This window comes from Notolabrus celidotus, chromosome 23 (assembly GCF_009762535.1).
Source record: "Notolabrus celidotus isolate fNotCel1 chromosome 23, fNotCel1.pri, whole genome shotgun sequence".
NCBI classification, from domain to species: domain Eukaryota; kingdom Metazoa; phylum Chordata; class Actinopteri; order Labriformes; family Labridae; genus Notolabrus; species Notolabrus celidotus.
This window is the reverse complement of record NC_048294.1, coordinates 5,587,816-5,602,351: the sequence shown is the minus strand read 5'-3', so window position 1 is coordinate 5,602,351 and position 14,536 is coordinate 5,587,816. Positions and strand designations below refer to the sequence as shown.

The window sequence follows — 14,536 nt, the reverse complement described above, 5'->3', positions numbered from 1 at the left end:
ATGTACGTACTGTATATCCGTTTAATCTATATGTTTATGTCCAACCATAATTGTATCTTTTAATTAATTTATTTCTGCATGTTTGTCCTTTTTGTAAATGTTATAGCAGTGTAGAGGTACTCCAGGACTCAAACTCTAAGTCAAACTCAAGTTCTGATTTCCAGACTTGAGACTAGACTCGAGCATTGACTGTGTTACGACTGAAACTACTTATTGATAAAGACTGTTTTATTGTTTTTGTTTGTTTTGAGTGTAAATGTTCACATAATAAGGTAATATGCAATAAAAATAAAGTTTAAAAAAAACTTAAGTGAGTTCATTCCTAAGTGGTCTCAGATAGTAAATCCCCTCTGTGGGTATTAATTACACACTTGTAGAGTTTTTCCTTTAACGGGTTGCCAACTTTGAGTGTCTGGCTTGAGTAAGGTTTTTATGACATGGATGTATTCACATGTACTCACACTTAATCACGTGCACTTATTTAGATCACATTTATAGGACTTCACATAAGAATGGAAAGTGATGTACTCAAGCTGCTTGAAGGGCGAGGGTGAGGAAAGTAAAAAGAGTGCTTACTTTCAAACCCCTGATACTCAAAGTTCAGGGTTTATTTGAACATTTCAAGGCAGAGGTCACAAGAGGGAGGCCAGGGGTCCTCCCCCATAACATTTTGAGCATCTAACACTTAATTCCCTGCAATCTGGTGAATATTTATATGACCATTTGTGCTGGACAATAATTTATGTAAAAGAAAAACACAACATTTTTGATACATAAATACGAAAAAAATTAAATAAAATCCCTGAAAGAAGCTTACATTATAGTAAAATTTGATCTGGTGCTTTTCATGAGGTCTTTTAAAAACAGCCAGAGGTATAAAAGGGTAACTGATTAAACACTTAAATCAATAAACAGTTCTGGGATGTCAAACTAAACTCCCATCTTCCCAACTTATTTTAAATTATTAAAGACACATATATGATATATATTTAGTTAATTTTTAATTCCTAAATCAATTTTCTTATGTATTGTGGATCATTTCTTTTTTTATTAACTCAACTCAACTCAATTTTATTTATAAAGCACCTTTCATACATAAAAACATGCAGCCCAAAGTGCTTCACAGAGTAACAGACAGTCAAAAAACAACAGCAATGGTAAAATTAAAGAAGGCATGATTTAAAAAAAAAAAAAGAAAAAAAAAAAAAAGAAAAGAAAATCAAAAAATTAACATTAATAAAATAAGTAAGAGTGGAAATAAAAGTTAAAAATAAGGTTGAGTTAGCAAGATCAGATGAACACAATAAATAAATAAGATAAATAAATACATGTTAAAACAATGGTTTAGATAATAATGATAAACATAATTAAAATAATTAAAATAAATAAATAATATTATTATTATTATTAATAATAATAATAATAATAATAATAATAATAATAATAATAATAATAATAATAATAATAATAATAATGCTGTCCAGGGCTAAAATAAATTACTCCAAATTAAAAGCTAGATTAAAAGTTGTTAAAAGTATTAAGTTGTGTGTAGTGAATTTTAATATATATTTATAAATATTGTATTCTATTTTACTTTGCTATATTTACTTTTAATGTAGTATCTTAGTTAATTTCACAGTTTTTAATATTTTATTGTTTCTTTATCTCAGTAATTTATTTAATTTTGGTTAGTTTTAACAACTTATTTTTCCTCCAGTGTTTCCTCATTAAGTTATCATGACAGAATTTTTAAAAATTGTATTAATCATTTATTTAATATTTTTTGCATATATCAACTTAACCCTACCTATGGATTGTGGGCTGGGTCTGGGGTCGGTGCTGGGGACCCCTACTTTAGTGGACTTGAGTGTAGAGTGGACTTTAGAGGGGTAGTATGAGTCACAGCAGTTACACACCGTGACCACAAGGGGCGCTCGAGCCTCCCATCTCCTCCCGAGACGGTTGACGCCCTGCCTGCTTGTACGTAAGGAAGGAACAAGAAGAAGAAGAAGCAGCCTCTCTCCAAGATGGCGGCGACCATAGACAACAGCAATGCCGTACAGGCGACAAAGAAGAAGCACCTCGGGATCCCCGAAGCTGTGTTTGTGGTGCGTACCGTCCTTTCTCTCTCTGTCCCCGGTGTCCACGGTAGGATCTGACGGTAGAAAACTCGCCTGTGTCCGCAGAGACCGAGAGTGGGCGAGTCATGCTGGATACATGCTAAGCTAACTAAGCTAGCCGGAGAGCTAGCTGGGTGAATCCTGCTGTGTGTGCAGAGCTGCGGGCTGGGCGGCTGCTCACGTCCTTCTATGGACATCAGTGATAGCTAGCATGCTTCTTCTTCTTCTCATCCACACTGTGTGTTGTTTCCTTATAAAGGTTTCCACATGTTGAATTAATAATGCTAATGCTAATATCCCTCTTCCTGACGGTAACCTCCCTTAATGGACCTCTCTCCTGGTAGTTGTTGGTTATTATGATAATGTGGATGACACAGACAAGCAGCACACACACTGACAGTCAGAATATAACATTGCTCTGGGTACAGGTTGGATTTTATGCTTAATGTAAGCTAAATTAGCTTTTAAAATAGCAGTTAGCTGCATTACACAGCCATTTTACAGGTGTTTAGGTCTGAATCAGCTAGCTTAACACACTTAAATGAGTGCAATGCAACATTTATGTTTGTTACTGTCATTAGTGATGTGCAGATTGATACTGTAATATCAATACGTCTGATACCAGATCTTTATGCTGTAAAATCGATTCTCAAATCTAAATATCAAAACTTTTGATACTTCAGTCATTTAAGACAATGTCTATCATTAACAGGAACACAGTGGAAAGTAACTAAACCATTGAGATCTTGTCTAAATGATACGCGGTTGGTGGGAACTACTAGATCTAGGTCTTAATAATTAAACAATAATTTATTGTAATGGTTTAATTGTTTTACTTATTTTCTTTTTTGTGTGTTTAAAACACCATTTTCACATATTTTGTATGATTGTGTCCTCTGTTTGGTTTTTCCGTTATTGTGTTAGCTCGGCTATATTGAGGACGCTACCTCAATAGACTTACGAGTTCAAAATACATTAATAAATTACTCAGAAATACAATACTTTTCTTAGATTTACCAGACACATTAGGGGTGTATTTGCACAAAGTATCGGTATCGGATCGGTATCGCCGATACTAGCCTGAATTTTACTCAGTATCGGATCGGAAAGGAAATCGGTGGTATCGAACATCAATAACTGTCATAGTTGGATGATGTAAGCTGATGCTAATGATAAATCAATGCATTCTAACTCGGGATGTAAGGATACATTCAACCCACGATTTGATTCGAATCCTGATTATTGGTTCGCGATACGATACACTCACGATTCTCTAACGATTTTCAAGAAAACTGGATTGAACTCAAAATTTAAATAACTATTATTTAGGGATGCACTGAAATGAAAATGAAAATTGACTGTGTACTGACCTCACTAAAATCAAGGATCTCTTTGACCGTATCAGACAACGAATATCCGAATAGATCTCAGTGAAACGTGTGCTGAAAGACTCTGAAGGCTGATTTATACTTCTGCGTCTCCCCTACGCAGCAGGGGCTGACGTGGACATGAGCCCCACATACTTGTGCGTCGAGGCGTCCGTGAGGCGCAGCAATTCTCTGCCGAAACGCTTGAGGGCAGTGTGGTCTCTCTAATAGCCGGTCGCCAGCTTCTGGCCCCACTACAATCTCTGTTTACTTTTCCACAGTGATTCAGAGCGTGTTATGTTAATCTACAGCTGATACATGTTGCTGTTTATCATACAGACATGATTACATGAAGAATAGAGAGGAGGAGATGAAATACACGGCTGATGTGCGGCCGATGTCTGGGATCCCGGAAGTGATATAAATGCGGGAAACACAATGCCGCCGAGCGGACCAATCACAGAGCTCATGGTCCGCATCGATTCTACGCATAGTTACATTTTGGAGGAGGGGCACGTCAGCTATGTGCGTAGGCCACTGCGTAGGTACGGGAGCTACCCGAACCCCTGCCGTAGGCTACGACGCAGAAGTATAAATCTGCCTTAAGAGTGTACTTTTCATTGTTTTCACTCCGTGGTTCCGTCTCAACCTCTTTGCTTAGAAGACGCTTTAGTGCTGCGATTAAAGGAAGAACGGATGCAGACATGTTGGCCCTTATCCAGACAAGTGCGTACTGGCCACGGTTTTTTTGCTTGCGTCATCACAACATTCTGTTTCGGTGATAAAAGTATTTTGGCCGAAAAACGGAAAAAGCACTTTTGAGCCATTTTCGGTCGAAATTTTTCGGTGGTCAATTTTTCAGCGCATGCCTAAATTTTATACACCAATTTGGAGTTTTGGAAAGTGTAATGGGCATTTTTTCACTTTTTTAAAGACATAAAGGACAAATGACACACCCCAAAGTATGAAGTTTCAAACTACTCTGACAAACGAAGGCTCACCGACAATTTTCCTTCAATTTCCTGGATGTATCTTGAGTCTAAAACCACAAAATCAGCAGATATATTTGTATTGAATCTCCTCTGTTCTCTCTGCTGGATTTCACAGGAGGATGTCGACTCGTATATGAAGCAGCCGGGCAACGAGACGGCAGACTCGGCACTGAGGAAGCTGGACGAACAGTACCAGAAGTATAAATACATGGAGCTGAACCTGTCGCAGAAGAAGCTCAGGTAACACCAAACAATAAGTCATACTCATGTACTTCTCATTGTCAGTACTTCAGGGTGCTTTTCAACCGCAGGGAACTAGGGGCCTTTTGAGGAACTATGCACGTTTCAACAGCAGGAACCAGAGTCTTTAAACCTTAGTTCCAGTGTAGTTAATCTTCCCCCATAAAGGCCTCTGCTTGGGAGTAGTACTTCCTAAAGGTCCAGGAACTTTTTGGGGCGGGGCTTGTGATTCAGACCATTTCTGATTGGTAGAGTACCCGCCACCCCAATTACATCACACACATCTGTGATTCACTTGATTTAACAGCTCCTAAACAACCGTCTTTTTTGAGCATGATAACGCAAATGTGTCTCTGATAGCTCCCGGTGTTACAGTCTGAATAGTGACCGTGTTAACTGGAGACCTTCAGCTGAACATGTCAGTGGTTTTTCGAGTTTAAACCAAGCTGCAACCTCCACTCTAAAAATATGAGGCCAATGCAGAAGTACTAAGAACTGCAGTTCATCGAGGATCCGCTTGAGGCTAGCTCCGGAAGTACCAGAAACCACATACACACCAATTCAAAAAAGCCGATCTTTACAGCAGAACATGTTTACAGCCTGGTACAAAAGACGAGTGTAGTCTCGATAGCTCATTTCTCAATCGGCTAACTGTCAGACATGATGATGACGCCCTTTCTGTCTCCTTCTGTGGTGTCATCTTAGTTGAGTTGTTTGTCTCTCTCTTACTGCCCTCTACTGTTCAGGCGGTGTAGTGCATATGTTTTTTTGCCTCCTTACTTCCCTGGTTTGATTTACTTAACGGACTTCAGGCCTCAGTGGAAACAGGAAACATTTAGTTCCTGGTCAAAAAGAACCTGAACACAAAGTCCTGTCGACACATTTTCGCCACATTAATGTCGGCTTTGTTTCTTTTCTTGATTCGTAGGTTGAAAAATCAGATTCCACAAATCAAACAGACGCTAGAAATCCTACGACACATGCAGAAGAAGAAGGTGAGTGATCATTTTTCTGAACCATCTTTAAACACGTTCCACAGAATTTACTGCAATATGTTTTATTTCATTCAACTTTAATGTTTGTGTTGTTCCTCAGGAGACCACAGACCCCATGGATACATTCTTCCTCCTGGCTAACAATGTTTACTGTAAGGCCTCAGTGCCCCCCACCGACAAAGTCTGCCTATGGTTAGGGGTGAGTAGAAGTCAAATTAAAAAATGAATTCATTTAAAGAATGTACAGAAAATCTTTAAATAGAAAAGTCTGATCTTGAAGGTAAGAAGAAGATTTTCATACGTACAAAAAAACAACACTTTGAGCTTCATCGGACACGCTCAGTGTCTCAGAACACTAACATGAGCAGTATCTGAGAAAGACATTTTAAGTATGTAGTCTAAATATTTAGTGGAACATTTCTACCATAAGATGCACTTGCAGTACCTTATTTTCTGCGAGGTGTTTCATTGTGCTGCAGTATTTTAACCACTAGATGGAGCTGTACTAGTTAAAGCTTCCACGTTCCACTGAGCATAATATAGAAGTGACAAAGTGCTTCACAAAAACAACAAAACAATAAAAGCTCTCAATAGAAGGAGAGAGGCAATACAAGCAAACAGAGAATAAAAGCAGAGAAGTAAAATGTTACAAATTCAAATAAATTCACAAAATGAAAGCTTTACTAGAAAGCTGTGTCTTGAGTAGGGAAATAAAATGAGGGACTGACCTTGTGAGTCTGATTTCCTCTGGCAGGCTGTTCCACAGTCAGGGGGTCTCTGACAGCAGAGGTCATGTTGTCTTTAGTTTTTAGTCTAGACCGTGGAACAGCAAGCAGAGCACTGCCAGAGAATCTTAGACTGCGTTCTGGTTTATGGGGGGATAAGAGCTCAGAGATGCATTGAGGGGCGAGTCCATGTTGTGCTTTAATTTGTGAATAAAAGTATCTAAAAATCATCCTAAAAACAACAGGGAGCCAGTGTAGGGATGCTGAAATAAGGGTGATGTGCCTCCCCATGAGTCCTTTTCCTCCATACTTGTTGTATTTAGTGGGTTTGACTCGTCTCCAGTTTGCAGCTTTACTTCAACCTCACTGTGCAAAGAAAAACTTCAACTTAAGGAGTCAGTCTCACTCAAACATCAGTGTTTGTCTGCTGGTGATTAAAACCAAACCACTTATGGTCACCCCACCCCACTCCACCCCACTCCCCGCCCACTCCACCCCCTCACATTTCCCTCTCCAAAGGCTAACGTCATGTTAGAGTACGACATCGACGAAGCCCAGGCTCTCCTAGAGAAGAATCTATCCACGGCGTCTCGCAACCTGGAGACACTCGAGGATGACCTGGACTTCCTGCGAGACCAGTTCACTACCACTGAAGTCAGTATCCTTCCACTGTGCAGCGGATGATTGTGAGTGAGAGAAGGTTGCAATGCTGAATGAAGCACTTTGAAGGTTTGTTGAGAGTGGGTCCATGTTTCAGACGAATAACAGAGACGTGTGCTTTCACCAGATGTCTATTACTGTTTGCACAAGTACAAGTCAGTACTGGTACATTGAAATGTGTGTGTGTTACTTCTTAAGAAAAATCAACATCACTGTAATCATTCAAAGGTAAAATTATAAAGTTGACTATATAAAATATACACTTTTAAAAAATAAGAAATACAGAGAAGTGTCACCTCCCATGATTCTCAGGATTCTGGTGTCTGAGAGTCCAAGAGGAAAGTCACAATACTGACTAATGTTAGTCAGAATTCTGATTTTTTTAAAAGTCAATTCTGATTAAATGTAAAAAAAAAAAAAAAGAAGTCAGAATTCTGAGATACAAAATATTGATTCATGAGAAAGGGGCAGAAATCTGAAAAAGTATATTAACAATATACTTTAATATTAATATTAACAATAAAAGTTTTAAGCGGAGAGAAAAATCAGAAAGTGAGAAAAAAGTCAGAATTATTAGATTGAAGGTAGAATTGTAACTTAATATTTTCATTCAATTATTAATATTAGTAGTATAGTTAATTTATTGTCAAAGCGGTGTACAAAACAAATACAATACTTATATTAATACTTATTTTCATATACGTTTATTATTAATCAATATAATTCAAGTTATCTATAGATGATCAAAATAATACAGTTGACCTATATGCAATTAATTAATACAATATTATTATTCTTTCTATATGTAGGAAAATGTTAAAAATATGAATATTAAGTCAAAACTGATTTTTTTTTTAAATGGAGTTCAAGAATAATAAAAAATAAAGAAATTCTGTGTAAATGACAGAATTCAGAGACAAAAATGTAAAATTATGTGGGAAAATAAAATATTTATAAAAAAAAGAATTCTGAAATGTCAGACCTCCTTGATAAAATGTTAAAATTCTGAAAGAGCAAAGGCTTTGAAAAATAAACATGTTGGAATTATTAGATTTTTTTTTTTTAATTGGAGAAAACAGAAACATTAGTTTGAAATCAGTGACTCTAAACTTAGAAGATTATTACCACAGAATTTTTTTCTCAGGAGTAGCTCTTCTTTTTTTTTTTTTTAACATTTTTGCGAAAATTATTTCCTTTTATTTGAATTCCTAGATTTAAGTCACAATTTTTGGAAAAAGTGAATAAAAAAAAATCAGTGGACCCCATTTTCTTGAAGAAGTTGATGCTGTATAATACAAAAACGAACTCTCCTCTTGTCCTGAAAAATGTTGCTCATCTACCATTTAACATTTCATGACCGCACTATCAATGTAGTGATGTCAATGCTGCTGCCAGTTTTCCATAACTCCCTGCTCTCCTCAGACATGGCGCGAGTCTACAACTGGGACGTGAAGAGAAGGAGCAAAGAAAACCTCCTCAAATCAGCAGACAAGTCTTAATAGCAACCTAACAACATCTCCACCCCCTTTCTGCTAACGATGTTCTTAGTCAATAACAAACAACCCCCTGAAGTCATGTCTGTGTTCACCCAGAGCTCCCTCCACTGTTTTCTGTTGATTTGTTACTTTTTAAAGTATTTTTTCAAGTAAAAACGAACAAAAAACAAAGGCAAAGAGGCAACTTTTGTATTCTTTTTAATGCTTTCAGTTTGTTCCTGTTATCTTCGGCAGAATGAGAGTGAGGGTCGCCTTCTCTTCCTGCCTTTTTCCTCCTTCTTCTTCACTTGTTGGACTTTTCACTTGAGTTGAGGCACACCTAGTTGCTGTTGTTTAGAATCAGGCTCGTAAGAAGAAACCCACAGAAGACGATTACAGACCAGTTTTTGCTCACTGCAGGACTTTACGGAGTTCAGAGGGATCACTGTAGTCCTCCTCTTCCACTTCCTCAGTCATTTCATCTCTCCGCACTCGACCATCTCTTCCTCTCTGTTCTCTGCTCCTCTTCCACCAGCTGTTCTGTCTTTATTTATTTGACTCTCACTGTATTCATTATAAACATGAATGAAGTAAAAGAAGAACATTTGGGCAAAGAGAAACCTGGATCTGCTGTTCATTGTTTCTTCTTTTCCTCATTAAAACTCGTCACAGATGCAGCATGTTTGGACTTCTCTACCTGCAGGTCACTGAGAGGAGTAAGAAAACACATAGGAGCATGTAAAGAATGAAGATAACAAAACAAGCATTGATTGACAATATCTATAGTTGAACCACAAGTGTCAAAATAATGCATAATAATGCCTTTTAATAACTTCTATCTAATCGTACATTTTAAATAGTGTTTTACAATCCTCATCCAACTCTAACACAGGACTTCCACCAGATCCACGTCCGGTCCGTCTCCATGCTCTCTCGTCCGTCAACACCCACCGGTTGCGTTTTCAGAAGGGGACAGCACCTCCGGACAGCTGGGCCCAATCTCAATTTCCACCCTCACTGACTTTGAGGCGCGATCCCACTAAGGCCGTGAGGGCTGAGGGCTTTCCCATTGTCAAATCATCAAGTGTGTGAGAGATCTCTCACTGACTTTTTGAGCCCTTTATGCCCCCTTTCCTTAAGTGGGCATTTTTTGCAAACTTAGCATAAGGGAATGACCCAGAGTTCATAGCAGTGTGACGTGAAACACGGGATTCCGAGGGGAAGCCTGCAAGCATGGAAAGATAAACAAACGCCATGACATGAAACTTTTTCAATGAAATTTACAGGTAAAAAAGTTGACCTATATAAATATAAAACACAGCCTTAATCTATTTATCTTCACACATATGTTTAGACAGTATAATTTATATAAAATAGTTATATGGCCTATTTATATATTTTAAATGTTGCGGTTAAGCAGTCTGTACGATAAGAGCCTGGATCACATGAGTCAGTCGTCCCTTAAAGGTGACATATCACGCTTTTTTCATCAATATATATTGGTTTAAGAGGTCCCCAAAACATGTCTTTAAAGTTTATGCTCAAAAAAACACTTTGAAATCAGATTTTGGCATGTCTGAAAAACCCTCTTTTTCAGCCCTGCTGAACGGTCTGTTTTCTCTCTGACCACGCCCCCTCAGGAAGTGGATGTGGCCTCGGCTGTCCAGCACGTTGATCTAATGTTTACATGTTGGCTGAATATACACGGCTGCTCACAGACCCGTGTTACTTCAACCCTCTGAATCTGATCCTGACGGAGAGGCGCCTGCAGCAGGACCTTTCTGAACCATTGGTCACAGATTTAGTGTTTCTTGTTTTATTTGTCAGTATGTCGACGTGTGTCTTGGTACACAGCTACGAACATGTAGCTTTGTGGCTATGCTAACTAGCGCTAGCACTTTTCCATGATAAATAAAAATCATCCACTAGATCTTCAAATCTGCAGACGTGGGGAGTAAAACCGACCTTTGTGTTTATTAAGACAGCCTACAACTAGCATGCCTCCCTCCTAAGCTCCTTGTTAGCACACACCTGTGCAAGGAATGAAGAACGGAGGAGGGGTTGAGTTGTATTTTATACAGTCTATGGGCTGAACAAGCTCCGAGTCTGGCTTCTGTTACAGACCAGATGTCGTTGTGACGTAACAAAAACACGGAAGTCTGAAACGGCTCGTTTCACACACATTTGCAGAAAGGTGGAGAAATCAGAACAGGGGCAGAGTGGATTTTTTTTCATTTTAGGGGGGTTTGTAGACATGCCAGGGAAACATATTTCAAGTAGAGAACCATTAAATAGTCGATTTTTGCATGAGATGTCACCTTTAAGCGCCTTGAATTTGAGGAAAGTAAAAATTGTGCAATAAAAATTCCAAATATCACTAAGGTGAGCTGGTGATGTCATGCAGGTTAGGTTAGAAGTCTCAGTGCTGTCCCTATCCAGTTCTACAGTTTTGAGCCCTTACAGCCTCCTGCCCTCTATCACTTTCCAGCGGACGTCAATGAAGTCAAGAAGGGCTCAGGGTTTAGGGAGGACATTAAGATTGGGCCTTTCAGTTGTGTTGTTCAGAGGTAGGGTTACTACACAATGGACAGCCCTATTTGACTACTGTTGTAATCCATATCATAAGAAAACCATATTATTTCATAGTTTTGGTGTCTTCAGTATTAATCTACCATGTTGAAAATAATTAAAATAAATAATAACCATTGAATGAGAAGGTGTGTCCAAAATTTTGACTGGTAGTGTACTTCTAAAATCTCTGTTGGCATACTTCGTCCCCTCCAATAAATGAATAATTTCCCCTTCATTCGTCTTGAACAGAAAGCTGTTTCCTCATTAGACATGTTGGATGTTTGGCTGCAAATGGTTAAACCTCAAAAGTCAAGCGTCTCAATGGCTCCACCTAGTGGTGATGTTTGGAACTACACCACAGCCTGAAAAGCTCAGGAGGTTTTCAAGGACCAAATCAAGACTATGATATTGCAATTCACTTACAAATAAGCAGCATGATTCCTCTTAAAATTCACAAAGATGATATATTTTTGTAAGATTAGTAAGAAGGTTTGTTTTTCCATTCACTGTTAAGTTTCAGTCCCGTTACATTTCAGTTTGTGGAGAGATTTGTAGAGCAGGTGAAGAGAGACTGTCCACATTAACTTGCACAATTAGTTGATTGTTGATGTCACTGATTTGAAAATTCAATGGATTTCAAAAGCTGGAACCGAAATGTCAAACCGCTCTGTCAAACAAAAGGGAACAGATTACAACCCAAGCCTATTTTCAGCTTGTGTGAGGGTGCAGTTTTGTTCTTGGCTACCTCTTAGTCCAGCAGATTTTGCATTCTGTGTGTGCAGGCCGCCTTAATGAAACCAACCCCTGCCAAGGATCCTGGCACAGAAAACTCCAGAGAGCCAGTAAATCAGCGTTTCAGTGCGAACGAGCCAACGACCTGATTGCTTTGCTGTCAAATACAAAACTACTCTCGATCATGTGAGCGTGTCCTTCCACCTGTCCTCCTCCTTCCTTTCTTGAGTCCTGAGGTGACTTTTTCCAGCAGCTACATCTTTGAGCTGAGTCTCAGATCAATAAAAGAGGCTTGTGTGTGTGTGTGTGTGGGGGGGACAAGCTTTTGACCGAGTGGAATGCCAAGTCGGCCGAAAATGCTGCTTTCAGGTTTAGTGATATCATGTGACTCAACGGTCTGCGTTGGAGTAAACGAGTTCACTTTACTCACGGTGAAGCCAGAAGAAAAGTCACTGGTTGTTCCCCGACCTTGAGCAGCTGATTGTGCTCCTAGGAGGGGAAAAAAAGGCCATTACACAACAAACACTGGCTTAATTGTGCTTTAATGGAATCAGCTGAATGCTAATGAAGCAGAGAGGCTTTCAGATGAATCCCTACTATTATATTGGATGTGTATTCAGTTTAGGTAACACAGTTTTGAGAGGGGGAGAGCAAGCAGGTGAAAAACGAATGTGGAAGTGCGAGAACTGCCGTTCCTCCAGGGTCCACTAGAGGCTGGCTCAAAAGCCAAGGAAGCCCCACAAGGTCGCATACTTAGACTGTATAAAATATGGACGTAGTATCTGTGACGTCACCCATCTGTTTCTGAAGCGCTGTCTTGAGAACAATCGGGGGCGGCAGCCATATTGCTGCCGTCGAGCGATTGTGACATAAAGAGGTGGAGTTTGAGCCTCCTAGCCAACAGCTACAGTGTTCCCGCCTGTCCATCAAGTCAGCTGTGCCTCTCATTGGAAGACTTGTAATCTCAATATCTTTTAAATTGCCGCATTATGAAAAAATTCACCCCCCCCGTACAGTGTGTGCCGATCAAGAAATGAGCTATCCAGACTACACTCGTCTTTTTTACCAGGCTGTAAACATGTTTATTTCTGCTGTAAAGATTGGCTTTTTTGAATTTGTGTGTATGTGGTTTACGGTACTTCCGGAGCCAGCTTCAAGCGGATCCTTGAGGAACTGCAGTTTTTAACACTTCCACATTAGACTCATGTTTTTAGACTAGAGGTTGCCCCTTGGTAGCATATTAAAATGCTTAGTTAAACAGAATTAAGATGCCGTCTCCATTGCCGCCGTTTTTTTGCGCTTGGAGCGCCCACGACCTCAATTTCAGAGTGCTTCTCACCAGTGTTTACTGTTGCTAGATTACGAAAGTAAACCAGCAGTGCTTCCCTAAGTAGTGACTGTTAGGCCTGTTTAAAAAAGTGCTCTGTGTGCTTCATACTTGCTTCAGTTCAAAAGCATTTCATCAGTGAACTGTAAAAAATATTGATATAAATCATGTCATAGCATTAGCAGCAGCTCTAAACTTGGAAATTGTTCCTTGAAAAAACGAGTGTGATAACTTTTCTCCTCTGTACGGATATAAGAAGGATATAAGTATTTCTGAATGGCAACAGTGTTTGTTATTGTTTCGGATTGTTGCAGTAATAGTAATCATACATTCACATACTGCCAAGAGTTTTAAAAACTTGGAAAATATCCCTTTAAGACCCTTAAATTTGCAATAGATTGCTACTAAAAAAATGTATCGCTTGACAGCCCCAATTTAAATATCTGATTACATACACATCTCAACCTAACCAATCTACCATCAAGTTTTATTTTTATGGCACATTTTTTAAAACAGAAGGGGAATGTGCTCTCAAGAGATACCCAATATTTATCCTCCAGGAGCAAACACCTCGCAGTAATGGTGACGTAAACCTTCCTTTGAAAGGCAGAAACCTCGAGGAGAACCAGACTCATTGGTTAACGGACATCTGCCTCGACTGGATGGGCCGAAATTAAACAGTCAAGTAGCTTGGACATTTTAAGACTTGACATTTTAAAACAGAGCTAAAAGTAAGAAAATGCTTAAACATCTCACAGGTTTAATCCAAATACATATTTAAAATATTTTTTGTTCAACTGTTGCCAAGATTTTATTAATTAAAAAAATGATATCGCATTTCTGTCTCCAAAATATTAACCAAACACAGATGGTTTGTATGGCCAAACATGAATCCGAGATGTCTCTATCTATATATTGTATATTTGAAGAATCCAAATCATCAACTTTATAGAAACATTGTTTTCAGCGGCACCTAAAGCAGCCGAAAGTGTATAAACTCTAGATTAGGAAATGTTAAATCTGCGTCCACACCATCACATTGGTTTTTCATGCCAACAAATATTATGAAAATACAACTTCTATGGTAAGAGAAAGTCAAATTGATGGCAAAAAACAATAAAGAAATAAGAGATAATGGTTTGGAGGAAGAGAAGAAGTAGACTGCAAACATGAGATTTTAGAGACTTTGAATTTTATTGTATTACTTAAATTCATAATTCAACATTTTGGGATGTCACTCTTTGTTTCTTTCTTGCCTAGAGTTGGATGATTAGATTGAAACCACTCTTTTCTCTGTTGGCTAAAAATGATGCTACTAGGGCAGCCAGCTAG

General features: G+C 38.7%; 1 protein-coding gene across 1 annotated transcript; it reads left to right on the top strand.

Moving 5' to 3' along the window:
• The first annotated feature begins 1,976 nt into the window (after nucleotides 1-1,976).
• On the top strand, nucleotides 1,977-9,251 carry vbp1 (von Hippel-Lindau binding protein 1). The gene is made up of 6 exons (XM_034676604.1): nucleotides 1,977-2,108; nucleotides 4,595-4,719; nucleotides 5,648-5,714; nucleotides 5,815-5,913; nucleotides 6,959-7,097; nucleotides 8,522-9,251. The coding sequence occupies exons 1-6, from the start codon at nucleotides 2,028-2,030 to the stop codon at nucleotides 8,596-8,598; spliced, it is 588 nt and encodes a 195-aa protein (XP_034532495.1). The 5' UTR covers nucleotides 1,977-2,027; the 3' UTR covers nucleotides 8,599-9,251.
• The last annotated feature ends 5,285 nt before the right edge of the window (nucleotides 9,252-14,536 follow it).

Excerpts from the sequence above, each read along its gene's own strand:
- vbp1 (XM_034676604.1), top strand. The coding sequence starts at position 2,028 with ATGGCGGCGACCATAGACAACAGCAATGCCGTACAGGCGACAAAGAAG. Across the intron at positions 4,720-5,647 it reads CTGTCGCAGAAGAAGCTCAG|GTTGAAAAATCAGATTCCAC; the intron begins GTAACACCAAAC and ends CTTGATTCGTAG. Across the intron at positions 5,914-6,958 it reads AAGTCTGCCTATGGTTAGGG|GCTAACGTCATGTTAGAGTA; the intron begins GTGAGTAGAAGT and ends CCCTCTCCAAAG.